We start from the raw sequence: 26,152 nt of genomic DNA, 5'->3' as shown, positions 1-26,152 counted from the left end.
CTACAAAGAAACAAAAAGGCCTTGACAGTTTTTGACCTGACAAAGATCCATCTTGCATTAAAACATTGTTTTATACAGTGTTGTCCCGGCCTTTTTGTGTCTTTATAATGAATGCCAGTCAATCAACAAACACATAGTTCTCTATGTGACAGTCAATAGTCATACTCAGGAAATATGCTAAAGACACAAAGAATGAGGACTACAGACTGCAGAAAAGGATGTGGACTACAGGAAAAGGAGGACCGAGCACGCCTCCATTCTCATTGACGGGGCTGTAGTGGAGCAAGTTGTGAGCTTCAAGTTCCTTGGTGTCCACATCACCAACAAACTATCATGGTTGAAACACACCAAGATGGTCGTGAAGAGGGCGCAACAATGCCTGTTCCCCCTCGGGAGACTGAAACGATTTGGCATGGTTTCTCAGATCCTCAAAAAGTTATACAGCTGCACCATCGAGAGCATCCTGGTTGCATCACCGCCTGGTATGGCAACTGCTCGGCCTCCGACCGCAAGGCGCCACAGAGGGTTGTGCGTACGGCCCAGTACATCACTGGGGCCTAGCTTCCTGGCATCCAGGACTTCTATACCAGGCGGCCCTAAAAATTGTCAAGGACTCCAGCCACCCTAGTCATAGACTGTTCTCTCTGCTATAAGGGGTACCGGAGCGCCAAGTCTAGGTCATAAAGGCTTCTTAACAGTTTCTACCCCCAAACCATTAGACTCCTGAACAGTTAATCAAATGGCTACCCGGACTATTTACATTGTCCCCACCCCACCCCCCATTTGTATGCTGCTGCTCCTCTGTTTATTATCTATGCCTAGTCACTATACCTCTACCTACATGTACATATTACCTCAATTACCTTGACTCTGTACCGGTACCGCCTGTATATAGCCTCGCTACTGTTATTTTATTGTTGCTCCTTAATTATTTGTTATATATATATATACACATATGTTTTCTTCTTAAAACTGTATTGTTGGTTAAGGGCTTGTAGGTAAGCATTTCACTGTAAGGTCTACTACACCTGTTGTATTCGGCACACACAATTTGATTTGATGAGGAACACAATCAACGACATTGTTTGAATCACAGGTTTCAGGTTTCAAGGTTGGCAAGTAGAGCACACAGACTAAGGCAGTCAAGGCACGACCTAACCAGACATGCACGAGGCAGCAGGAAAATGCATCTTTTCATACAGTGAGCCTAATGGCATTTAAATGTACTTTTCGTGGCATTTTATGCAGACACTAATGACAAAGCTAAACACAAATGCTTTGAAAGGTGTGAGCTTCAAGGAGTCACTCTGACATTAGTGCTGGCCTATCTACACAGGTACTGATAACCCCTTATCAACGCAGCCATTAAGCCCACGGCAGTACAGCGACATGTTATATCATAGTCGAACACCACCAGCAATACCACTAAACACACCAAGACCTAGAAAACCCATGTCTTACCTTCAGATATACAACCTGGCACTCTGTAAACCAGGAAAAGGATCCATTTCAAAACATCTCTTTACTTTCCCGGGATCCACCTGAGCTCAGGTGAACACGCTAATCCCACAGCTGTGAGTGCAGCGGGAGTTATCGTTTAGTTATTCATTAACCTGCCACAGTGTCCCAAACCCACGTAGCTAGTCCCACAGAGTCAACACAGAGAGGCAGGCTCACGCAGCCCTACAGATGGGCACTGTAACCTTGGTGATTCATCGTCGCCCCCCCGTCTGAGGTGAGAGAACTGCTGAGGGCCACTGGGGGCTGTGGTGGGCCTCCTAGGGGCCAGACGGAGGTCTATCAATCGGACGCCAATCAGAGAGGAACCGTGACGCGAGCGGAGCGTGGACAGGCTGAGAACCAAGGTGTAAAAGATCGGTCTGTCTTCCCCTGCCTCCAAGGCTGGCTCACCACAGAGTCTAGATGTGAAATACCAATCTATGTGTCTGTCTGTGCTGCTCTCTCTCTCTCTCTCTCTCTCTCTCTCTCTCTCTCTCTCTCTCTCTCTCTCTCTCTCTCTCTCTCTCTCACCTCTCTCTCTCTCTCTCTCACTTCTCTCTCTCACTTCTCTCTCTCTTTCTCTCTTATCTCCCGGGGCAACCTGCTGCACCCCTGCTGTCCACACCAAGATTAGAGGGAAGGACTGGCACTGGGAGGATTCAAACACCACGGTCTCCGGGCACACAGCCCGTAACCCATATTCACTCACAGCACTAGTGCTGCTTTTTGAGTGTAACACCAGCATTCCACTAGTGTGTAATACCCACCCTGATGTAATGCTAGAGAAATTGTGTTTCCATAGCTAGGGCTGAAAGTGAGGCCTTGTGAAGAGCAGAATCAACAACCTCAAATCAACAAAATCAAAACACGTGCTCAATGAAGAAGATGTTAAAGTTCCCAAGTTAGCCTTTGTTATGTAAATGCAGCTGAAAAGTATCAGTGTCCTGGCTTTGGCCCCAAGTGAGAGCAGGTCCACAGGGGCCATGGCGCAGTGAGACACGGAAACAGAAATGCCTGAGCCTTTTGGGTAAAACACTGGCGTAAATTAATTGACGTACCATTGAATACACTTCAATGTAAAACCTGTCAAACTTGGTCTTACTATCGGCAGATGTTATCACAGGTGCAGCGAAATGTTTGTGTTTCTAGCTCCAACAGTGCAGTGTGTCCCTGGTCTCTTACCGTCAACAGCATAGGCACATGCATAAACACTTTTTCTCATTGCAAACCTTCTTTCATTCACACTGTTTCTGCCTGTGCAGATGTTTCTCTCAAGCAAATGTACCAGTTGTCAGGTATTTACAAATGAAGCAGGCACACGATATCGGAATGCGCTGTCAGTCCTCCTGTAGCACAACACGGCAATACACATTCTGGCTCCTCAGTCGGACTAGAAAAACGGAAAAAACTGCTCATTAAGAAAAACTACACTTCAGTCTTGGGGGTGTGGTTCGATGTGGCAGTTACTTATCTTTGTCCCCCATGAGACACCATAGGAACAAAGACTATATTACTTCCTCAACATAGATTCTTTCAGACTATGTAAGATTTTCAATTTCTGCACAACGTGCTGTCTTGTGTGAACAAAGTCAGATCCGCTGCTCTGATGGACAGGTCTGTCTCTGTCCTGTATGAGTGTTCTGCAATGGGATAGAATAGAGCGCAATCACCAGAGATGTGTATCTCGTGTCAATGGACAAGTGACCATTGTCAAAATCAAGACCCAACCCTCAAATAAATAATGACAACTCACTTGCAAAACTCAGGTTCGGACGAGACTGATTTTCTGAACAAAATTATACCATTTACACTTTGTAGTCAATTTTGGACCTGATTAAATGTTCCACATGAGCCGTTTTCTATCAGGGAAGTTGTTTCTTTCCTTTTAGTTGCTCTTTAAATACCCAGTCAATACCACCACCCTGTGTGTAAATGACTGGTCAATTGATTGATTATGAATCATCCCAAATCAAATCCTATTTTATTTGTTACGTACAGTACACAGTTTACAGCAGGTTTAAAATGTGCAGCTAAATGCTAGTATGCTAGCTCCCTCAGTAGTGCAGTACAATAATCAATAACAAAGAAACAATTACAAGTAATAGAAGAGGTAGTATGCATAGTAACAGCCTCATACTGTTTGTACACTATAGGATATTGCGGTAGGCTGTCATTGTAAATAAGAATTTGTTCTTAACTGACTTGCCGAATTTAATAAAAAATATAAAAACTACAACATCAACAAAAAAGATCATTGTTGAGCTCCCCATCTCTGTGCCATACGGATTCCCCCTCCCCTGCTTCACTCTTTCTTTATTTCTCTCTTTCTATGTCTCTGTATGCTACATTTTCTTCACTCTCTCTTTCCTCTTCTCTCCCACTTCCTTGTTTATCTCTCGCCCTCCTCCTTGCAGACTAGAAAAGGGATGGCCAGTCTGTTTCGAGGTGATACTACACAGCATCCTTCAGAGAAAACCATCCATTTCTCTTTTATCGTTTATTCAAATCAACCTTTAAGAGCAGTCTATTTCTCATTTTGGGGAAGAATACATCTCAAAAGACTTATTACAATCAGAGAGCGCACAGATTCTTTAGCTTTTTCACTTCAGATACTTGTTGTCAGACAGTATACTCTCTCTCCCTATATACAGTGGGGCAAAAAAGTATTTAGTCAGACACCAATTGTGCAAGTTCTCCCACTTAAAAAGATGAGAGAGGCCTGTAATTTTCATCATAGGTACACTTCAACTATGACAGACAAAATGAGGAGAAAAAAAATCAAGAAAATCACATTGTAGGATTTTTTATGAATTTATTTGCAAATTATGGTGGAAAATAAGTATTTGGTCAATAACAAAAGTTTATCTCAATACTTTGTTATATACCCTTTGTTGGCAATGACAGAGGTCAAACGTTTTCTGTAAGTCTTCACAAGGTTTTCACACACTGTTGCTGGTATTTTGGCCCATTCCTCCATGCAGATCACCTCTAGAGCAGTGATGTTTTGGGGCTGTTGCTGGGCAACATGGACTTTCAACTCCCTCCAAAGATTTTCTATGGGGTTGAGATCTGGAGACTGGCTAGCAACAGTGTGTGAAAACCTTGTGAAGACTTACAGAAAACATTTGACCTCTGTCATTGCCAACAAAGGGTATATAACAAAGTATTGAGATCAACTTTTGTTATTGACCAAATACTTATTTTTTCTATTTTTGTCTGTCATTGTTGATGAACATTACAGGCCTCTCTCATCTTTTTAAGTGGGAGAACTTGCACAATTGGTGGCTGACTAAATACTTTTTTGCCCCACTGTATATATACAGACAGTGCGTTCGGACAGGCCCTTCTCCCCCGATTGCTCAGTTTCGACGGGCGGCCAGCTCTAGGAAGAATGTAGGTGGTTCCAAACTTCTTTCATTTAAGAATGATGGAGGCCACTGTGTTCTTGGGGACCTTCAATGCTGCAGAAATGTTTTGGTATCCTTCCCCAGATCTGTTCCTCGACACAATCCTGTCTCAAAGCTCTATGGACAATACCTTCAACCTCATGGCCTGGTTTTTGATCTGACATGCACTGTCAACTGTGGGACCTTATATAGACAGGTGTATGCCTTTCCAAATCATGTCCAATCAATTAAATTGACCCCAGGTGGACTCCAATCAAGTTGTAGAAACATCTCAAGGATGATCAATGGAAACAGGATGCACCTGCGCTCAATTTAGAGTCTTATAGCAAAGTGTCTGAATACTTATGTAAATAAGGTATTTCTGTTTTTTTCGAAAGAAAATGTTTTTGGTTTGTCAATGTGGGGTATTGTGTGTTGATTGATGAGGGGAAAAAACGATTTAATTCATTTTAGAACAAGGCTGTAACGTAACAAAATGTGGAAAAAGGGGAAGGGGTCTGAATACTTTCTGAAGGCACTGTATATGTATTTTTTATTTGTTTATTTATTTCACCTTTTTTTAACCAGGTAGGCCAGTTGAGAACAAGTTCTCATTTACAACTGCGACTTGGCCAAGCAGTGCGACACAAACAACACAGAGTTACACATGGGATAAACAAACATACAGTCAATAGCACAACAGAAAAATCTATATACAGTGTGTGCAAATGTAGTAAGATTAGGGAGGTAAGGCAATAAATAGGCCATAGTGGCGAAATAATTACAATTTAGCATTAACCCTGGAGTGATAGATGTGCAGATGATGATGTGCAAGTAGAGATACTGGGGTGCAAAAGAGCAAAAAAGAAATAACAATATGGGGATGAGGTAGTTGGGTGGGCTATTTACAGATGGGCTGTCTGACAGCTGACGCTTACAGTTAGTGAGGGAGATATAAGACTCCAGCTTAGGTGATTTTTGCAATTCATTCCAGTCATTGGCAGCAGAGAACTAGAAGGAAAGGCAGCCAAAGAGGAGTTGGTTTGGGGATGACCAGTGAAATATACCTGCTGGAGCACGTGCTATGCGTGGGTGCTGCTATTGTGACCTGTGAGCTGAGATAAGGCGGGGCTTTACCTATCAAAGACTTATGAATGACCTGGAGCCAGTGGGTCTGGCGGCGAATGGGTAGCGAGGGCCAGCCGACTAGAGCATACAGGTCGCAGTGGTGGGTGGTATATGGGGCTTTGGTGACAAAACGGATGGCACTGTGATAGACTACATTCAATTTGCTGAGTAAAGTGTTGGAGGCTATTTTGTAAATGACATCGCTGAAGTCAAGGATCGGTAGGATAGTCAGTTTTACGAGGGTATGTTAGGCAGCATGAGTGAAGGATGCTTTGTTGCGAAATAGGAAGCCGACTCTAGATGTAATTTTGGATTAGAGATGCTTAATGTGAGTCTGGAAGGAGAGTTTACAGTCTAACCAGATATATATACTGTATAGAAATAAACCCTTACATTAAAATAGTCCACAGAAAGACAAGTGTTGGATCTTATTGAACCTGGCAGCTCTCTCTGCCTCTCTCTACACTTCAGAATGACCTCTAAAGAGTTACCCTCTATGAACAGTTGAACGAAGCCCATCCAGGCCACACAGAGCTGACTCGCTATGCGTCATACACACTATTCCTTTTATAGTGCACTACTTTTGGCAAGGCTCTGGTCAAAAGTAGTGGACTATATAGGGAATAGGATGCCATTTGGGACACAGAGGAGTCTGCTCCCAGGCCCAGTCAGTGTGACGTTCTGTCTGCCACTGACTAAGCTGCCTTATTCCTGTGATGATTGCAACACTAATAGAATACATGTAAATGCTACCGTGGTTCCTCTCAGAGGTGTTCTGATTGGGCAGGTAAAGACAGGTTCAGTGCACTGACACCATTGTCAGTTTTTCACACTGTTGCACAAAGCCAAACAATACCATGCTCACTTGGGTATTTACTTTCCACACTGTCCTATCCAGCATGGTTCAAGCAACTATGGTGGATGGGTAACCAGGCCAGCTTGGCTTGGTAGTTTGAAAATAGTACGATGAGTGAGACGGGCACAAGGTGCTACGTGTCCTACCTTCATGGTGGGCGGGGCGGTGCGGGGGGGCGAGGGGGGGCCATCTCCCAAGGGCACGTTGGAGATGGTCAGCAGTTCCTGCTTCCTGGAACACATCAAACACAACAAAGAACATTATAATAAGGCATCATGTCACATACAGAGGATGCAGAGGAACAATGAAGTACACAGGATCGATGCTGCATCACATCTCACCCTATTTCACTGAGATTCTAGGGTGGGAGGTAGATGGGAGAAATGTCATTCCCCTAGACTGCAGCAGCTGGTTGGGCCAGGCCTATTTATAGTCCATGTATATAAGTTTGGCTCAGACTTACTACTCCAGTCATGTGGTCAGGAAAACCCCCAAACCCTACTCATACTCCTAGAAGGAGAGAAAGGCTGTCTGGCTCTTAGACTAAAGACTAGATCTCCAACATATTCAGCCAACTGAAGTAGTGGGTGTCCAGTGAGGTTGTGGGGCTCTCTCTCTCTCTCTCTCTCTCTCTCTCTCTCTCTCTCTCTGTCTCTCTCTCTGTCTCTCTGTCTCTCTGTCTCTGTCTCTGTCTCTCTCTCTCTCTCTCTCTCTCTCTCTCTGTCTCTCTCTCTCTCTCTCTCTCTCTCTCTCTCTCTCTCTCTCTCTCTGTCTCTCTGTCTCTCTCTCTCTGTCTCTCTCTCTCTTTCTCTCTCTCTCTGTCTCTCTCTCTATTATTTATCTTTAAACAGTTGGAGTATAACAGACTGCAATAAACTCTCTCTCTCTCTCTCCCATCTCTCTATCTCCCCCTCCCCATCTCTCTCTCTCTCTCTCTCTCTCTCCCACTCTCTCTCTCTTTCTCTCTCTCCCCATCTCTCTCTCTCTTTGGGAGAAGAGGTCTGTGGAGAGTGTATGTAGTAGCTGAGAGGCCCGATAATGACTCACAATCAGATGCTCAGTGACCAGCTGAGGTGGTTGTTGAGAGGCCCCCAGGGGAGTCCGAGGGCTGAGAATGATCACACATTAAGAGGTGTTCATTTATCAAGAGGAGACAGAGTGGGGATTCAGAGGTTGATGTGAGAGACGAGACACACAGGTTTGTAATTAGTAACATTCTCTTGACAGAGTTATTAAGACAGTTATCGAACACTGGATTTCATTCCCAGCCTGTTTTCCCCTCTCGTGTGTCAAGTCAGTGTGGTCCAAGCCTTAATGTGGACTGGAGAGACCACACTCATTTAGTTTATTGCAGTTGGTTATACTCCAACTGTTTATACTTATATTTCCCTCACTAACTTTAAACATCAGCTATCTGAGCAGCTAACCGATCGCTGCAGCTGTACATAGCCCATCTGTAAATAGCCCACCCAATCTACCTGATCCCCATATTGTTTTTATTTACTTTTCTGCTCTTTCGCACACCAGTATTTCTACTTGCACATATCCATCTGCTCATCTACGACTCCAAATTGTAATTATTTCGCTACTATGGCCTATTTAATGCCTTACCTCCTCACGAAATTTGCACACACTGTATATAGACTTTCTTTTTTTTCTATTGTGTTATCGACTGTACGCTTGTTAATTCCATGTGTAACTCTGTGTTGTTGTTTGTGTGGCACTGCTTTGCTTTATCTTGTACAGGTCGCAGCTTACCTGGTCAAATAAAGGTGATATTTTTTTTAAATAGAAACATTTGAGTTAAGAAAATATTTACTAAATAAACTAACGGAGAAAAAGTAACACAATAAAATATCAATAACAGGGCTATATATACAGGGGGTACCGGTACCGAGTCAATGTGCAGGGGTACAGGTTTGTCGAGGTGATTGAGGTAATATGTACATGTAGGTAGGGGTAAAGTGACTATGCATAGATAATAAACAGAGAGTAGCGGGAGCATTAATAAAAAGGGGGAATTTTGGTCAATGCAAATAGTCCGGGTAGCCATTTGATTAGCTGCTCAGCAATCTTATGGCTCGGGGGTAGAATCTGTTAAGAAGCCTTTTGGACCTAGACTTGGCGCTCCGGTACCGCTTGCCGTGCGGTAGCAAGTCTATGACTAGGTTGGCTGGAGTCTTTGGCATTTTCTTGGGCCTTCCTCTGATACCGCCTGGTATAGAGGTCCTGGATGGCAGGAAGCTTGGCCCCAGTAATGCACTGGGCCGTACGCACTACCCTCTGTAGAGCAGAATGCCGAGCAGTTGCCATACCAGGAGGGGGTGCAACCAGTCAGGATGCTCTCGATGATGCAGCTGTATAACTTTTTGCGGATCTGAGGACCCATGATAAATATTTTTGGTGTCTTGGTGTGTTTCAACCATGATAGTTTGTTGGTGATGTGGACACCAAGGAACTTGAAGCTTTCAATCTGCTCCCCTACAGCCCCGTCAATGAGAATGGGGGCGTGCTCGGCACTTCTTTTCCTGTAGCCCATGATCATCTCCTTAGTCTTGATCATGTTGAGGGAGAGGTTGTTGTCCTGGCACCACACTTCCAGGTCTCTGACCTCTTCCCTCTAGGCTGTCTCATCGTGGTCGGTGATCAGGCCTACTACCACTGTTGTGTCGTCTGCAAACTTAATGATGGTGTTGGAGTTGTGCTTGGCCACGCAGTCATGGGTGAACAGGTAGTACCATAGGGGACTAAGAACACACCCCTGAGAAGCCCTGTTGAGGATCAGCGTAGCAGATGTGTTGTTGCCTACCCTTACCACCTGAGGGTGGCCCGTCAGGAAGTCCAAGATCCAGTTGCAGATGGAGGTGTTTAGTCCCCGGGTCTTTAGCTTAGTGATGAGCTTTGAGGACACTATGGTGTTGAACTCTGAGCTGTAGTCAATGAACAGCATTCTCATGTAGGTGTTCCTTTTGTCCAGGTGGGAAAGGGCAATGTGTATAGCAATAGAGATTCCATCACCTGTGGATCTGTTGGGGCGGTGTTTTGAATTGGAGTGGGTCTAGGGTTCTTGGATGATGGTGTTGATGTGAGCCATGACAAGCCGTTCAAAGCACTTCATGGCTACAGACGTGAGTGCTACGGGTCGGTAGTCATTTAGGCAGGTTGCCCTGGTGTTCTTGGGCACAGGGACTATGGTGGTCTGCTTGAAACATGTAGGTATTACAGACTCGGTCAGGGACAGGTTGAAAATGTCACTGAAGACACTTGCCAGTTGGTCGGCGCATGCTCAGAGTACACGTCCTTGTAATCCATATGGCCCTGCGGCTTTGTGAATGTTGACCTGTATAAAGGTCTTACTCACATCGGCTATGGAGAGCGCGATCACACAGTCGTCCGGAACAGCTGGTGCTCTCATGCATGCTTCAGCGTTTCTTCCCCCGAAGGTGCACATAGAAGTAATTTAGCTCGTCTGGTAGGTTTGTGTCACTGGGCAACTCGCAACTAGGCTTCCCTTTGTAGTTCGTAATAGTTTGCAAGCCCTGCCACATCTGACGAGCGTCTGAGCCGGAGTAGTATGATTCAATCTTAATCTTGTATTAACGCTTTGCCTGTTTGATGGTTCGTCGGAGGGCATAGCGGGATTTCTTATAAGAGTCCCACTCCTTGAAAGCGGCAGTTCTACCCTTTAGCTCAGTGCGAATGTTGCCTGTAATCCATGGCTTCTGGTTGGGGTATGTACGTATGGTTACAATGGGGATGATGTCATCGATGCACTTATTGATGAAGCCAGTGACTCATGTGGTACACTCCTCAATGCCCTCGGATTAATCCTGGAACACATTCCAGTCTGTGCTGACATCTGCGACATCTGACCACTTCCATATTGAGAGAGTCACTGGTGCTTCCTGCTTTAGTTTTTGCTTATAAGCATGAATTAGGAGGATACAATTATGGTCAGATTTGCCAAATGGAGGGTGAGGGAGAGCTTTGTAGGCATCTCTGTATGTGGAGTAAAGGTGGTCTAGAGTTTATTTCCTCTGGTTGCACATAACATGCTGGTAGAAATGAGGTAAAAACTGATTTAAGTTTTCCTGCCTTAAAGTCCCCTGCCACTAAGAAAATTTTCTGGATGAGCATTATGGCATTATACAGATCATTGAATGCGCCAACATTGGTTTGTGATGGTAAATAGGAAGCTACGAAAAATATAGATGAAAACTCTTGGTAAATAGTGTGGTCTACAGCTTATCATGAGATAGTCTACCTCAGGGGACCAAAACCTCAAGACTTCTTTAATATTAGATTCTGCGCACCAGCTATTATTGACAAATAGACATAGACCACCACCCCTTGTCTTCTCGGAGGTAGCTGTTCTGCCTTGCCGATGCACAGAAAACCCAGCAAACTGTATATTATCCATGTCATTGTTATAATACAGTTGTTAATGTCCTGTTGGTAGGATAGTCTCAAACGGAGCTCATCCAGTTTATTCTCCAATGATTGCACGTTTGCCAATAGGACGGATGGTAGCGGCGGGTTACCCACTCGCCGACAAATTCTCACAAGGCACCGGATCTGCGTCCCCTGTATTGGCGTCTCTTCATGTGAATGACAGGGATTTGAGCCTGGTCCGGTATCAGCAGTAAATCCTTCACGTCTGACTAATTAAACAAAAAATATTTGTCCAGTTCGAGGTGAGTAATCGCTGTTTTGATATCCAGAAGTTATTTTCAGTAAGAGACGGTGGCAGAAACATTAAGTACAAAATAAGTGACAAACAACGTGAAAAAACACACAAAATAGCAAAATAGGTTCGGAGTAAAACGGCAGCTATCCCCTATGGTGCCATTCCTTAGCTAGCAGCTAAAATAAAGGGTAAAAAATGCTATAGAATTAAGATAACAACACATGCAAAAGGTTTGTAGGACATTCTTCCCGAATATCAGTACTCAATATCAACACCAGAAGAAACTTGATGGGAAGAAAAACCTTAAAAGCACAATGACAACATCATCAAAAGGCTAAATTATTGCAGGAGGAAATTCTACCTGAGATCAATAGTGGATATCAATATCAGAGAGATACATAACATGCAGTGCTGTATCTCCATCTGCTTCACAGTAAGTGGAACAAGGAGACCAGCATGCAACTTATTTCTCTGGTATTAGGGAACTAATTCGGCCGTCTCGCCATTGGACAATGTAATAGCTTCAATGTGTGAAAGTAACATGCTCACGCCACAGTGTTCAAAGGAAACAAGAAAGCACTTGACTACATTCGACTGCTGATCTTTCCATTCTGAAAGAGAAACATGCTGCAAAGAATAGCCAGCTCTGGCTTCTTCCCTCTTTCTCTCACTCCCTCCCTCTTTTTCTTTCTTCCTCTGGATCCCCCTCTTTCTCTCACTCCCTCTCCTCCTCTCTCTCCTTTGTTCTTTGAGCTGTTAGTATGAGCACCGGGCCCGGTGAGCGGAGTGCTGGAAACAAGTGGTCATGCCCCAGACTTTGCCTTCCAGTGGCCCAGCCACCCCAGGCTTCTCCAATGCTTTCCATAGGGTCAGCCCTAAGTACCAACACAATGTAGCACTGTCTCAAGATGTCGCTAGCAGTTAACACTGAGCCAATGGTGGACACAAACTAAACAGAGTACAAGTACAAGCAGGAGAAGTTGGCTTCCTTCCCCCGTTTACGCAGTTGACAGAGATACACAGAGTGTACATAGCAACTGCTACAGCTCCAGAGAAACATATTATTAGAAAATGTCAATTTCCAGACTCCAAACTTTTGTAGCTCAGAGCTGACCTGAGTGGAAAACTTTGTTCAGACCTTTGCCCCTGGGGCTGGTCACTGTTGTCTGGGCTTAGCTTTAATAACAGCCAAGTCTCAACATACACACACACACACACACACACACACACACACACACACACACACACACACACACACACACACACACACACACACACATACACACACACACACACACACATACACACACTGCTCCCAGACAGAGACAGTGTGTGTTTGAGACAGTGTGTGAGAGATAGTGGTGGCGTAGTCTTTCCTTGCTGCCTGTCTCGTGGTACTAATGAAACAGGTCCTGCGTCACCGTGAATGGCTCTCTCTCCGGGAGGGGTGGAGCGAAGGAGGGAGACGCAGCATGACAAAGGAAAACAGAAGGGAGGGAGGGAGGGAGAGAAAGAGAGAGAGAGAGAGAGAGAGAGAGAGAGAGAGAGAGAGAGAGAGAGGGAGAGAGAGAGAGAGAGAGCGAGAGAATAGGCCTGATAGTGAATGGGAAGGTTAAAGCTAGAGATTATTTTGAGCACTAACACTTTGACAACCACACACACACACACACACACACACACGAATGAACGCAGACACACACACACACACGAACGAACGCAGACACACACAAACCAGACAATGAATGAATAAAAGTGTGTGGACTCAGGCCTCCCGAGTGGTGCAGCGGTCTCAGGCACTGCATCGCAGTGCTAGCTGCATTACTACAAACCATGGATTGATACCGGGCTGTGGTGCAGCCGGCCATGACCGGGAGACCCATGAGCCGGCACACAATTGACCCAACGTTGTCCGGGTTAGGGGAGGGTTTGGCCTGGCTGAGATGTTCTTGTCCCATCGCGCTCTAGCGACTCCTGTTGCGGTCCGGGCGCAGTGCATGCTGACACGGTCGCCAGGTGTAAGGCGTTTCCTCCGACACATTGGTGCAGCTGGCTTCAAGGGTTAAGCGCGCATTGTGTCAAGAAGCAGTGTGGCTTGGCTGGGTTGTGTTTCAGAGGACACATGGCCCTCGACCTTCGGCTCTCCCGAGTCCATACGGGAGTTGCAGCGATGGGACAAGACTGTACCAATTGGGGAGAAAAAGGGGGGTAAGACAAAAATAAGAGAATGGAGATAATGATATGCCCTAGGATTAGAGGGCGACCGGTTAATCGGAATGGCCAATTTCAAGTTTTCATAACAATCGGAAATCAGTATTTTTTGTATACCTTTATTTAACTAGGCAAGTCAGTTAAGAACACATTCTTATTTTCAATGACAGCCTAGGAACGGTGGGTTAACTGCCTCGTTCAGGGGCAGAACGACAGATTTTCACCTTGTCAGCTCGGGGGATCCAATCGTGCAACCTTACAGTTAACTAGTCCAACAACCTGCGTCTCTCTCGTAGCACTCCACAAGGAGACTGCCTGTTACGAGAATGCAGTAAGCCAAGGTAAGTTGCTAGCTAGCATTAAACTTATCTTATAAAAAACTATCAATCATAATCACTAGTTAACTACACATGGTTGATGATGTTACTAGATATTATCTAGCGTGTCCTGCTGAGCATACAAGCATAAAAGTATCTAAGTATCTGACTGAGCGGTGGTAGGCAGAAGCAGGCGTGCAAACATTCATTCAAACAGCACTTTCGTGTGTTTTGCCAGCAGCTCTTCGTTGTGCGTCAAGCATTGCGCTGTTTATGACTTCAAGCCTATCAACTCCCGAGATGAGGCTGGTGTAACCGAAGTGAAATGGCTAGCTAGTTAGCGCACGCTAATAGCGTTTCAAACGTCACTCGCTCTGAGCCTTCTCATAGTTGTTCCCCTTGCTCTGCATGGGTAACGCTGCTTCGATGGTGGCTGTTGTCGTTGTGTTGCTGGTTCGAGCCCAGGGAGGAGCGAGGAGAGGGACGGAAGCTATACTGTTACACTGGCAATACTAAAGTGCCTATAAGAACATCTAATAGTCAACGGTTAATGAAATACAAATGGTATAGAGGGAAATAGTCCTATAATTCCTATAATAACTACAACCTAAAACTTCTTACCTGGGAATATTGAAGACTCACGTTAAAAGGAGCTTTCATATGTTCTCATGTTCTGAGCAAGGAACTGAAACGTTAGCTTTCTTACATAGCACATATTGCACTTTTACTTTCTTCTCCAACAGTTTGTTTTTGCATTATTTAAACCAAATTTAACCTGTTTCATTATTTACTTGAGGCCAAATTGATTTTATTGATGTATTATATTAAGTTAAAATAAGTGTTCATTCAGTATTGTTGTAATTGTCATTATTACAAATAAATAAATAAAACAATCGGCCTATTCATCGGTATCGGCTTTTTTGGTCCTACAATAATCGGTATCGGCGTTGAAAAATCATAATCGGTCGACCTCTACCTAGGATATGTCTCCTATCTTGTATCGCCCAATAAACACCCTTCATTATCTTGCCTAACTCTTTCACAATCATCACCCAACTCCTTCTTTATTGTTTTTAATTGGACCTGATTCAATTCTAATTACATCTGTTTACCTAACGTTCCACCAACATGTTTCACATACTGATTACACCCTGGAGAGATGACAGGCACTGCACACAGTGTACTGTACCTGCCTCAGCTAATATCAACACATAAACAGGGGAGGGGGGGGGGGGAAGGGAAGGGGGAGCTAGTGAGGGAGGAGGAGAGAGTGAGAGAGGGAGAGTTCATTTTTTATTGTTTATTTCACTTTTGTTTATTATCCATTTATTTCTTTGACAATGTAAACATGTTTCCTTAAGCTGAATTGAAATTGAGAGGGGGATAGGGAGAGAGTGAGAGAGAGAAAGAGAGAGGGCGCACAGGGGAAAGAGACAGGAGATGGAGGGAGGGAGGGAGGGAGGGAGGGAGGGAGGGAGGGAGGGAGGGAGGGAGGGAGGGAGGACAATGGCCCCTAATTGTGATGTTCTATTTCCAGCCAGATACAGATATTTGTTTACGAAACTCAATAATGAAGTTGATGATACCCCAGAATTACAATTACAGAAGCCCAATCATTCCTCTAATGAACTTAACATGTGGCCTATTAGACAGCAAAAACAAAAATGAGGAAATACATTAATCTGCCAGCAGGACATCAGGGCTGAGAGGAATCAGGTGCAACCCGTCCATTAGCGCAGGGTTTACCTCCCCTCGCCTCCCAAACATTTCACATTTTTGTTTAAACCCTAAACTGGCACACCTAATTCAATTAGTCAAAGGCTTGATGATTAGTTCACTAACGTCTGCGGAGGACAGAGGAGAGTCTAGCGCACTGCCCAACCTTTTAACTGTCTGTATGCTGGACATAAGCAGCATCAGCCTTTAGACAGAGCCATCAAGTTAACGATCCTCATCATCATCATCATTATCATTCACCATGGCAGACATAGCTGGCATACATAGCTGCATCAATCAGGACCATGGCAGAGTACTCTACAGTATGTATAAATTATGCACTGACATAGCCCTGTATCAATAGGAGATCTGCCCGGTGTAAAAATAGCAGTGAGGATGGATGTGCTTGTTCCTCCCATCTATCCTAGCAGATCAGATAGGCCGTCCAGCGCCACGGACAGTCAGACACAGACCAATGGTTTAATGTAATGAACGTCAGTGTGTGAGGTGTTGAAAGGGCTACATTCTGCAAGCTGGGATGATGGCTCGTGACTCCCAGTATGTAGCTAACACAAGTGAAGTGGCAATTGGAGGAACCCTTACCTCAGCACTGGCCACAGGGGAGTCAGTAGCTAATCATATACCTCTAAAATTTTATAACACTATGGTGGCAGTAGTCAATCAGGACCCTTTAATTTTTCAGGTGTATGGGAACAGTAGTTTAACAAGGATTAGTGGCCTCCACAAAGGGTTAAGGGGAGCCAATAAGCCCAGTGGCACATTGAAGGCCTCTTACCTATTCACTGGGCACTGCGGGGCTAGTAGCCTGCAAGGAACCCTATAATGTTAGCATATACAGTAGTAGCCTGGGGGGACCAGTAGCCAGACAAGGACCTCTCATCTCCACATAGGCTACTGGGGTCCAGTTCTAAGTCATAAGGAATCTCATAGGCACCCAGGTAACTGAAGAGGTCAAGAGGGCTACTTCCTGTTTCCTGCTGGGACTCACTCCCAACTGGGCACAGTCAGTTCAACGTCTAGTTTTGATTTACATTTGGTTGAGTGGCCAAGTAACGTGAATTCAACGTGAAATCAACCAAAAATGTCACCGTCATTGGATTTAGGTTAAAAGTCTGGTGGAAAAAATACTAAACTCCCTTACGTTGATGACTTTTTGCAAATCCAATTAGTTTTCCACGTTGATTCAACATCATCACATCTAATTTTGGGGTTGAAATGAAATGGAAACAATGTTGATTGAACCAGTTTTTACCCAGTGGGGCCGATGGATATAAAGGCTATTTACAGATAAAGGGGTCAAAGAGTGGAGAGTGGAGCCCAGCCAGTCAACCGAACGGCTGAGGAACACATGTACACACACACCTTGCTGGCAGAGTCCTAGAGAGTGGAGGGTATACTGCGAGAGATTGATTTGTTCTCCCAAATGAAACCTGAATAAAGTTGGGAAAATAATTACTGCCGCGGCAACAAAATCGAGAAAGGGAAAAAAATCAATCGTAGAACACTGGGTGAACAATTTGATTGACCAAACCTTGCTGAGATAATGACCTCTTAGAAAGGCACCTTCTCTCAGTACGGAATCCCAAACTCAATAAGAAGAGCAGTGCTGTGGACTCCAGGGGCTGGTATTCAAAAAGCGTCTCAGATAAGGATCGCTGATCTAGGATCAGGTGCCCCTGCGTCCGTGTAATATTATTCACTAAGATGAAAAAAAGGAAAAACTGTTTCGAGATCCAGCAATCCTTCTCTGAGATGCTTAATGAATGTGGGCCCAGATCTCAAAGGGAAGAAGCAGACAGCTGCCATCGCCGATGGCATTCTGTAATGGGTAGTCTGAACAGTCAGCATTTCTATATAGCATGCACACACAAATGAAATCAAAACCGCCTGACGATAACATAATATCCTCTTGCCTCATCTCCAGATCACAGCGTAAGCGGAGATACACTGTGTATATGAAGCCTTCGATCCGGTTGTATTACCAGACTGATTACGTTCAGCACAGGAAACTGCTGGGAGGAGAATCGACATCGGACATTGAACCACACAATCACAGGATAACTGCATTAATGCCAGAGCCGATACAGATGATTCATATCAAAATCATCTTTCACTGACTCCGGACCCGGACACGCACTCCTCCAGGCCAGTGAATACAACCATTGGTGTTAGAACAGGGTGGTCGAATCCTTTTCCTGGAGCTCTACCCTCCTGTAGGTTTTCGCTCCAACCCCAGGTGTTACTAGATTAGGGTTAGAGCAAAAACCTACAGGACGGTAGCGCTCCAGAAACAGGGTTGGGCAGTCCTGTCTAAGAGGAAACCATGTGCTGTGTATCGAAAATGAGACCGTTTTTAAAGGCACAGTGCGGTAAATTTTTTTGATTTTCTTGTGTTTTATATATATATTTCCACACTATGAGGTTGGAATTAGGGCTGTTATTACCGCCACAACGGCGGTCACGAGTCATAACGGCAGTCAAATTCCATGTGACCGTTTAGTCACGGTGATTAGGCTTCTCCCAGCTCTGATTGTCCTGGCGGTCATTAGTAGCCGACCAAACGTTTTATTGTCCCTCTAATCACTCTGACATCAATGCAAATGTAATCAAAAAAACAAATCAAACACAAACACATGAACTCATGTTGCGCAACATTTCTATAGGCTATGCAATTGCGGGAGAAAACAGAGTGATGGCCTCTATTAAAAAGAGGAGGCTCCCATCAGCTTTCTATAGGCTAGGCCTACTATATTTATTTCTCAACTTTCATAATATTAAGCACATTGCTTCTCTTTTCAACAGGAGTATAGTAAATCAAGAATAGTCTGACGGGTGACAATATTAGCCTATCACTGAATGATGAATGATGCCCATCTTGTGTGCAGTAAGGCAAGAAATAGAGTATGCCTTTTTTGCAACTTTTTCAAATCAAAGTTGCACACTTCATGTAGCCTGCTTTACAACCGGTGTAGACCCTAACTGGCATACATAAGCAGCACATGAGTTTCAAGTTTGGTGTGGGCATTGCTGCGCTTATAATGTGTAGAAATAGCCTAATAGTTTATCAACACTTTAAGCTAAACGGTCTGATCTGTTGTGTCAGCCTTATTGCTTATAAAAGTTTTTTTGACGCTAGTGGTTTAGGATCTATCGCATCCCACAACTGTCCCAGAAAATGTTTGGAATATTTATTTCTCGCACAGAACAGAATCATTTGGCTTCAGTACTGTGGGGGGATAGTAGATTGACATAGGCTAGTGCTTTTGCTGTTCGTTAGGCCTACTCATCTTGTTCGCTGATGAAACGTAAATGTGGACGGTTCTAATATCTTCAATATGCACCTGGGAATTAGATAATGACGCGCACAGTTTCGTCCCCAATGTGTCGGTCTTCACTTGTATTCTGTGAGAAAGATCAGATCACGTGACGGAGAGCCATGTGAGTGCTGGGAGCAGGGAATTATAATTATTATATTCAGCCCAAGGGCACAACCGCCACTGGCCGCCAAAGGCATGCATTTTATAGGGGGCATTACGGCCACACGAAGGGGATGCCGCCGGGAGATTCGAGGCATTGTCACGTGCTTGATGAAGTGTGTACAACCGGCATAAAAAAAACGAAGCAGAGATCAAATGCGACTCTTCAAATCTTCATTAGAGTCGCATCATGCAGCCTTACAATGTATTAAACATCTAAACATATACCCTAATGTTTGTATCACAACTAAAGTTACATGAATAACTCTACATGAAGTATATAGGAGGACCTGTTTCTTTGTTACCGCTCAACACAGAATAGCTGCATGTGCTCACTCCCTCAAATCGTTTGGAGGAAATATCCTTTCTGTTTTATTCAGCTAATGTTTAATTGTATTCTTCATACTGTAAAATAACGCCACGAAATTCTAAGCAAATCTTGTCTGCTAAATGAACTAGTGTAGTCCAAAACCATATGGCCTAGCCAGATCAGGGCCTAACATAAGGACAACTCAGAGAATGCTATTCTGTTCTTCTGAAATAAACTACATTTTCAAATCATGTTTCTTTAGACCTGTCTAAAATAAATCATGGATGTATTGTGATGGTGTAGGCTATATATTACATGGATTTATACTTTTTAAAATGTAGATGTTCCAAAGGTCTGCATCAGTGGCTTGTAGTCTATGCATGGAAGCCAGGAGATGCTAAATGTGTTTCTGTTAAATAATGGACAATTACCGTGAGGTCGGCAGTTATTTGCTTGACGATCACCAGCTGACGGACTTTCATGACTGCCACAGCCCTAGTTGGAATAATACTGTGAAATTGTGAAAATTATGGTCATGACTTTTTAATGTAAGAGCTGTTTGAAAAGACCACCTGAAATGTCTCCCTGTTTTGGTGGGATAGTGTTTTGGCCTGCCCCCTGCCTATTGACATCACCAAGCGGTAAATTAGTTAATAGACCAATAAGAAAGAGAGTTCCAAACCTCTCGACCAATAACAGCTAGTTTTCCCCTCCCCACTCAGACCACTCCCAGACAGACAGTAGTAGCAAAATTCTGGTTTGAGAAATGTCCCTTTGATTTAAAAAAAACAACAACATTTTAATTGAAAACAATCACAGTAAGGTACTTTATTGTTACCCAGAAATTATTTGATATTGAGATAAAATAAACGACTGCTTTGGAACTTTAAGAGTTGGCTTTGAGCATTGAATTGGCTTTGAGTGTTGAATTGGCTTTGAGTATTGAATTGGCTTTGAGCATTGAATTGGCTTTGATTGTTGAATTGGCTTTGAGTGTTGAATTGGCTTTGAGTATTGAATTGGCTTTGAGTATTGAATTGGCTTTGAGTATTGAATTGGCTTTGAGTATTGAATTGGCTTTGAGCATTGAATTGGCTTTGAGTGTTGAATTGGCTTTGAGCATTGAATTGGCTTTGAGTATTGAATTGGCTTTGAGCATTGAATTGGCTTTGAGTATTGAATTGGCTTTGAGCATTGAATTGGCTTTGAGCATTGAATTGGCTTTGAGCATTGAATTGGCTTTGAGTATTGATGTGTTGTGTGCATAGGACAGAACACACATGAAAACGCACTCTCTTGCTGTCACACACAAACACACACACACACACACACACACACACACACACACACACACACACACACACACACACACACACACACACACACACACACACACACAGTCACACAAATGTACGTACGCACGCACGCACACAAGTACGCACACACACAAAATAATCGTCAGAACTCTCTACTGCACAGAGAAGCACCATAATCACAGCACAGACTCAAACAGCTGAATCATGACCACCCTCACGCCTGTTCTATGTGACAAGGTGAGAGCCCCTTGAGAGCAAACACGTAGTTGTCCTGAACTGAGAGACACAGCCTTCTGAATGAAGGGAACAGAGCACGCTCTGTTGGCCTGTTATTGACAGACCCTTCAAGGTCAGGAAGTTAGAGGGGACCAAGGGGTGTTAGGGTGCCAGGCCCTTCCAGAACTCACAGAGGAGCTATGGGTTTCATTGCTGACATCATAAAGATTTACATTAATACTGTAAATATACTGCAACAACTTTATTGAGATTGAGATCTACTGTCATAAAAACGTTCCTTAACTGACGCGAAAATGTTGTACAGAAAAGCGGTGGTTTTCCCTGTCGACTTCATAAAGGCTTCCAGTTTAACAGCTGTATTTATATGGAGGTCTATTAAAGCGCCATAAAAGTACTCTGCAACTGATAATTATTGCCATCAAAGAAGATTTTCATGCCGACTAACATTTCAGAACCTCGAGCACTTTACTATAAAAGCCTTCCACTGACGTTCTGGATTACGCTGTGCCAAGAAAACAAGAGCAGAAATGACTTGGCAAGCCTTCACATATTTTTTAAAAATTCTCCAGAGCAGATAACATAAAGAGGGAAACCTGTTGAGGTAAAATTGGATTCTCCCTTCTTTCTGTGGTAGCCGTCTTCTGCCTCACTTCTCGTTCCCCCGGCTCCTCCCCCTTATTTTCCTCAGTCCCTTGCTCTCAACCACCCACTGTGAGGGTAAACAGGCCAGGTGTTTCTGTAAGTCAACACCAGTAAAGGTCTCCCCCTCTCTGGGCTCTGGTCCAACCCCATACTGTTATAATAGGAGACCTCAGAGGAAACTCTCTCTCCGTGTGTGTGTGTGAGTGTGAGTGTGAGTGTGAGTGTGAGTGTGTGTGTGTGTGCGTGTGTGTGTGTGTGTGTGTGTGTGTGTGTGTGTGTGTGTGTGTGTGTGTGTGTGAGCGTGTGTGCGTGTGTGAGTGTGTGAGTGTGAGTGTGAGTGTGTACGTGTGCGTGTGCGTGTGCGTGAGCGTGTGAGCGTGTGAGCGTGTGTGCGTGTGTGCGTGTGTGCGTGTGCGTGAGCGTGAGCGTGAGCGTGAGTGTGAGCGTGTGCGTGTGTGTGTGTGTGTGTGTGTGTGTGTGGTGTTCCTGGTGTCAGCTCCCAGTTCCTAGCTATTATTATGACATGAAGTTAAATAAAGGAAGTGATCTAATCTAAGTAGGATCTAACCACAAAAACTCTATCTGAAATATTCTAATGTGCTTTCAGACAATATACCTAACCCAGACTCTGTCAATGGACCTGTACTGAACTATGGGATATTTCAAATAACCCATCATGCTTTCAACATCTAAAAATCACAATCTGTCAGACAACCCCCACAGTACATGTGAGAGTTTGAAGAGAGACAGCTGGACAGAGACACAGGTGAAGAAAGAGAAAGATAGAGAGAGAGGGGAGATGAGTGCCCAGGCTAAAAATATCTTCCCCAATCCCTTCACATAGTTGTGCTCTGTAAATAGGGCTCCATGCAATCTGTCAGTGTGCCCATCTCTGGGCACTTCTTAGGGAGACAATACCACCTCATCCATTACACGAGCCACAGCTCACTGGCTCCTTCCCTGGCACTGCCACATGCACACCCTGGCACACACACACACACACACACACACACACACACAAACACACACACACACACACACACACACACACACACACACACACACACACACACACACACACACACACACACACACACACACACACACACAAACAGGAAAGGAGAACAGAAAAACAGACATAAACATCAACAACATCAGCAAACTCACGCAGTCTCCATGCAGTGTGACATGTAGAGGAGAATGCCATAAGTGTGGAAATATCAGACACACACATGAAGACCTGAGTGTGTATGTTCTGTGGTATGAAGGTATTAATTTACAAACTGCCAGACACACAGAGGTTCACTGCAATGACTAAAGTCAACGTTACCCTTTTCCCTGTATTGTCACCTCTACCTACTCTGTGCCAGGCTTCCCAGTAGATATTTGCTGATTGTGTGTTTGTTTGTGTGTGTGTATAGGTGTATGCATGCATGCGTGAGTGTGTGTGTGCATGCGTGCGTGCTTGAGTAGAATGTGTGTGTGTGTGTGCATTAGTAGCATGAGTATGTGTGTGTTTGTGTACGTGCATGAGTAGAACGTGTTTGTGTGTGTGTGTGTGTGTGTGTGTGTGTGTGTGTGTGTGTGTGTGTGTGTGTGTGTGTGTGTGTGTGTAGCATGTGTGTGTGAGTAGCATGTGTGCGTGAGTAGCATGTGTGTGTTTCGTTCATGCCTGGAGGGCTAGCAGTGCAGTCTCCTTGTGATCCCCAACAGCTGCTAATCACAACTGTTTTCCTAGACTGGCAGAGTGGGGGAAGGGGAGAAAGAATGAGAGAGGGAGAGGAAGAATGAGCAAAGGGAGGAGGGAAAGGGTGAGTCAGAATATGAAAAGAGGTTGTAGAGAGGGAACTAATAAAAAAAGGTTGTAAGATGCTCAGAAAAGGTCATGCCATGTATCACAGAAAAAAAAACTAAAAAAATATTCCACATTATGCTCTTGGATTTCAACATAACAGCCTGGAGCAACAACAAACAATTCCCTGGTTGTAATTAAATGTACTTTACTTCCGGAATTGTTTACATTTAATTTGAACGAATTAACAAATAGCTGCACGGTAGCCTGCAATTCCCTGGTGGGGGGGTAGCAGCCTGTTCACACTCTCATCCATGGCTGTGCCCCAAATGGCCCTCTGGCCTTGGTCAAACGTCGTGCACTATAGTGAATAATGTGTCATCTGGGACACAGTCCATGTGGGACTAGTAACGGCCAGACTGTATCATCATCAGGCAGCAGTGATTCTAATCATGGTGTAAGTAAGGGTTGAATGTGCTTAACTCCAGTTAGACAGGTATTAACCCCCCTCACAGGGGACGGGAGGAGGGCTGCCAATCAACCAGGAGGAACAAGGAGGGTTAGGAGACAGGAACCCAGAACCCTCAACCCTTCTCAACCGCAACAACGCACTGGACTGACTGGGTTACTATTCTAAGCCAGTAAGCTAGTACAAAAACACACACACACACACACACACACACACACACACACACACACACACACACACACACACACACACACACACACACACACACACACACACACACACACACACATTCACCCTCTGACTTAAAAATCCTAAGACTTTAAAATCCCAAGACTTAAAAACCCTTCTTTAACCTGTCTCCTCCCCTTCATCTACACTGATTGAAGTGGATTTAACAGGTGACATCAATAAGGTATCATAGCTTTCACCTGGTTTCACCTGGTCAGTCAATGTCATGGAAAGAGCAGGTGTTCGTAATGTTTCGTACACTGTGTACACACACACACACACACACACACACAAAACCTGGGAGCACCATACTGTTCAAATGAACTGGGAACAGCGTACATTGTAAATTCATCATTAAGTGATTTTAAAGAGTCTCCAGCCCAGCTGTGCTAGTCCAATGAGGAGGACAGCCCCTGTGGACACAATCTAAGGCCCACCACCACTGCTACTTCTCATAGACTATCTGACCAGATGCAGAAACTCATCATCCAACTAACTAACACACAGAACCAATACATCACAATCACTACCATCTAGGTCTAGTGTGTGTTAATGTTAAGTGTTTACATTATTAGTGACGTCCGCCGTGCCGTAACTGCACAGTACGCGTTTGTGAGACTGTGTGTTTGTGAGACTGTGCGTTTGTGAGACTGCGCGTTTGTGAGACTGTGCGTTTGTGAGACTGTGTTTGTGAGACTGTGCGTTTGTGAGACTGTGCGTTTGTGAGAATGTGCGTTTGTGAGACTGTGCGTTTGTGTTAGTGATGTCTTGTTGAAAAGCAGCACAGACGGGCCTCCCGGGTGGCGCAGTGGTTAAGGGCGCTGTACTGCAGCGCCAGCTGTGCCATCAGAGTCCTGGGTTCGCGCCCAGGCTCTGTCGTAACCGGCCGCGACCGGGAGGTCCGTGGGGCGACGCACAATTGGCCTAGCGTCGCCCGGGTTAGGGAGGGCTTGGTCGGTAGGGGTGTCCTTGTCTCATCGCGCACCAGTGACTCCTGTGGCGGGCTGGGCGCAGTGTACGCTAGCCAAGGTGGCCAGGTGCACAGTGTTTCCTCCGGCGCATTGGTGCGGCTGGCTTCCGGGTTGGATGTGCGCTGTGTTAAAGAAGCAGCGGCTTGGTTGGTTGTGTATCGGAGGACGCATGACTTTCAACCTTCGTCTCTCCCGAGCCCGTACGGGAGTTGTAGCGATGAGACAAGATAGTAGCTACTACAACAATTGGATACCACGTAATTGGGGAGAAAAAAGGGGTAAAAAATGTTTGAAAAAAGAAATAAAAGAAAAAAGAAATAAAAAGAAAAGCAGCACAGACTCGTTGTGTGTGTACATACAAGTTGTTCCTTAACATTGGTTTTTAACATAAAGAACCTCAGGGCACCGTGTCCCCTGTTGCCTTGGTGTTGTGAAATAAACCTCCCCTCACAGCCATGCTATTTCTGCTTTCCAAAGGAAAGCCGTGATCGATGGGCAAAAACAACAGAACGTACCTGTACCTGTACCTGTACTCTCTCTATGAATTACTATTTACTGTTGTCACCTGACATTTGCATCATTGGCAGTCCCACTGTTAACAACATACAATAAGTCACCTGTAATATATAGACGCACGCACGCAACGCACGCACGCACGCACACACGCACACACGCACACACACACACACACACACATTCCCATTAAACTGACATCACTGAGACCTCTCCCTTTGAGTCACTAACACTCAACTGCTTTGGTCTGCTGGTCTGTTGACATTGAGGACAGCCTATCCCTTCCTTTTAAACTCTCCAGACCAGTTTGAGTCTTCAGCAATCGTTCCATTGTGTTCTCGAGACAGTACAGAGAGAGGGGGGGGGGGCAAATGGAAGC

The 26,152-nt window shown here is 44.6% G+C and overlaps 1 protein-coding gene across 7 annotated transcripts in view; it reads right to left on the bottom strand.

The window, feature by feature from the left end:
- Window positions 1-26,152, bottom strand: part of LOC139382280 (rap1 GTPase-activating protein 2-like) — a 115,744-nt gene that overhangs the window by 35,259 nt on the left and 54,333 nt on the right. For 6 of the 7 annotated variants that reach the window (XM_071126156.1, XM_071126158.1, XM_071126157.1 and 3 more), the window contains one exon: window positions 7,017-7,101. In XM_071126156.1, coding sequence (XP_070982257.1) covers window positions 7,017-7,101 — 85 coding nt within the window. Of the gene's footprint in view, window positions 1-1,461; window positions 1,936-7,016; window positions 7,102-26,152 lie in introns of those variants that run through there. The other variant, XM_071126159.1, reaches the window with a different exon arrangement.

Source organism: Oncorhynchus clarkii, chromosome 24, assembly GCF_045791955.1.
Source record: "Oncorhynchus clarkii lewisi isolate Uvic-CL-2024 chromosome 24, UVic_Ocla_1.0, whole genome shotgun sequence".
NCBI classification, from domain to species: domain Eukaryota; kingdom Metazoa; phylum Chordata; class Actinopteri; order Salmoniformes; family Salmonidae; genus Oncorhynchus; species Oncorhynchus clarkii.
The sequence above is the reverse complement of the archived record's forward strand: the minus strand, read 5'-3'. Positions and strand labels throughout refer to the sequence as shown.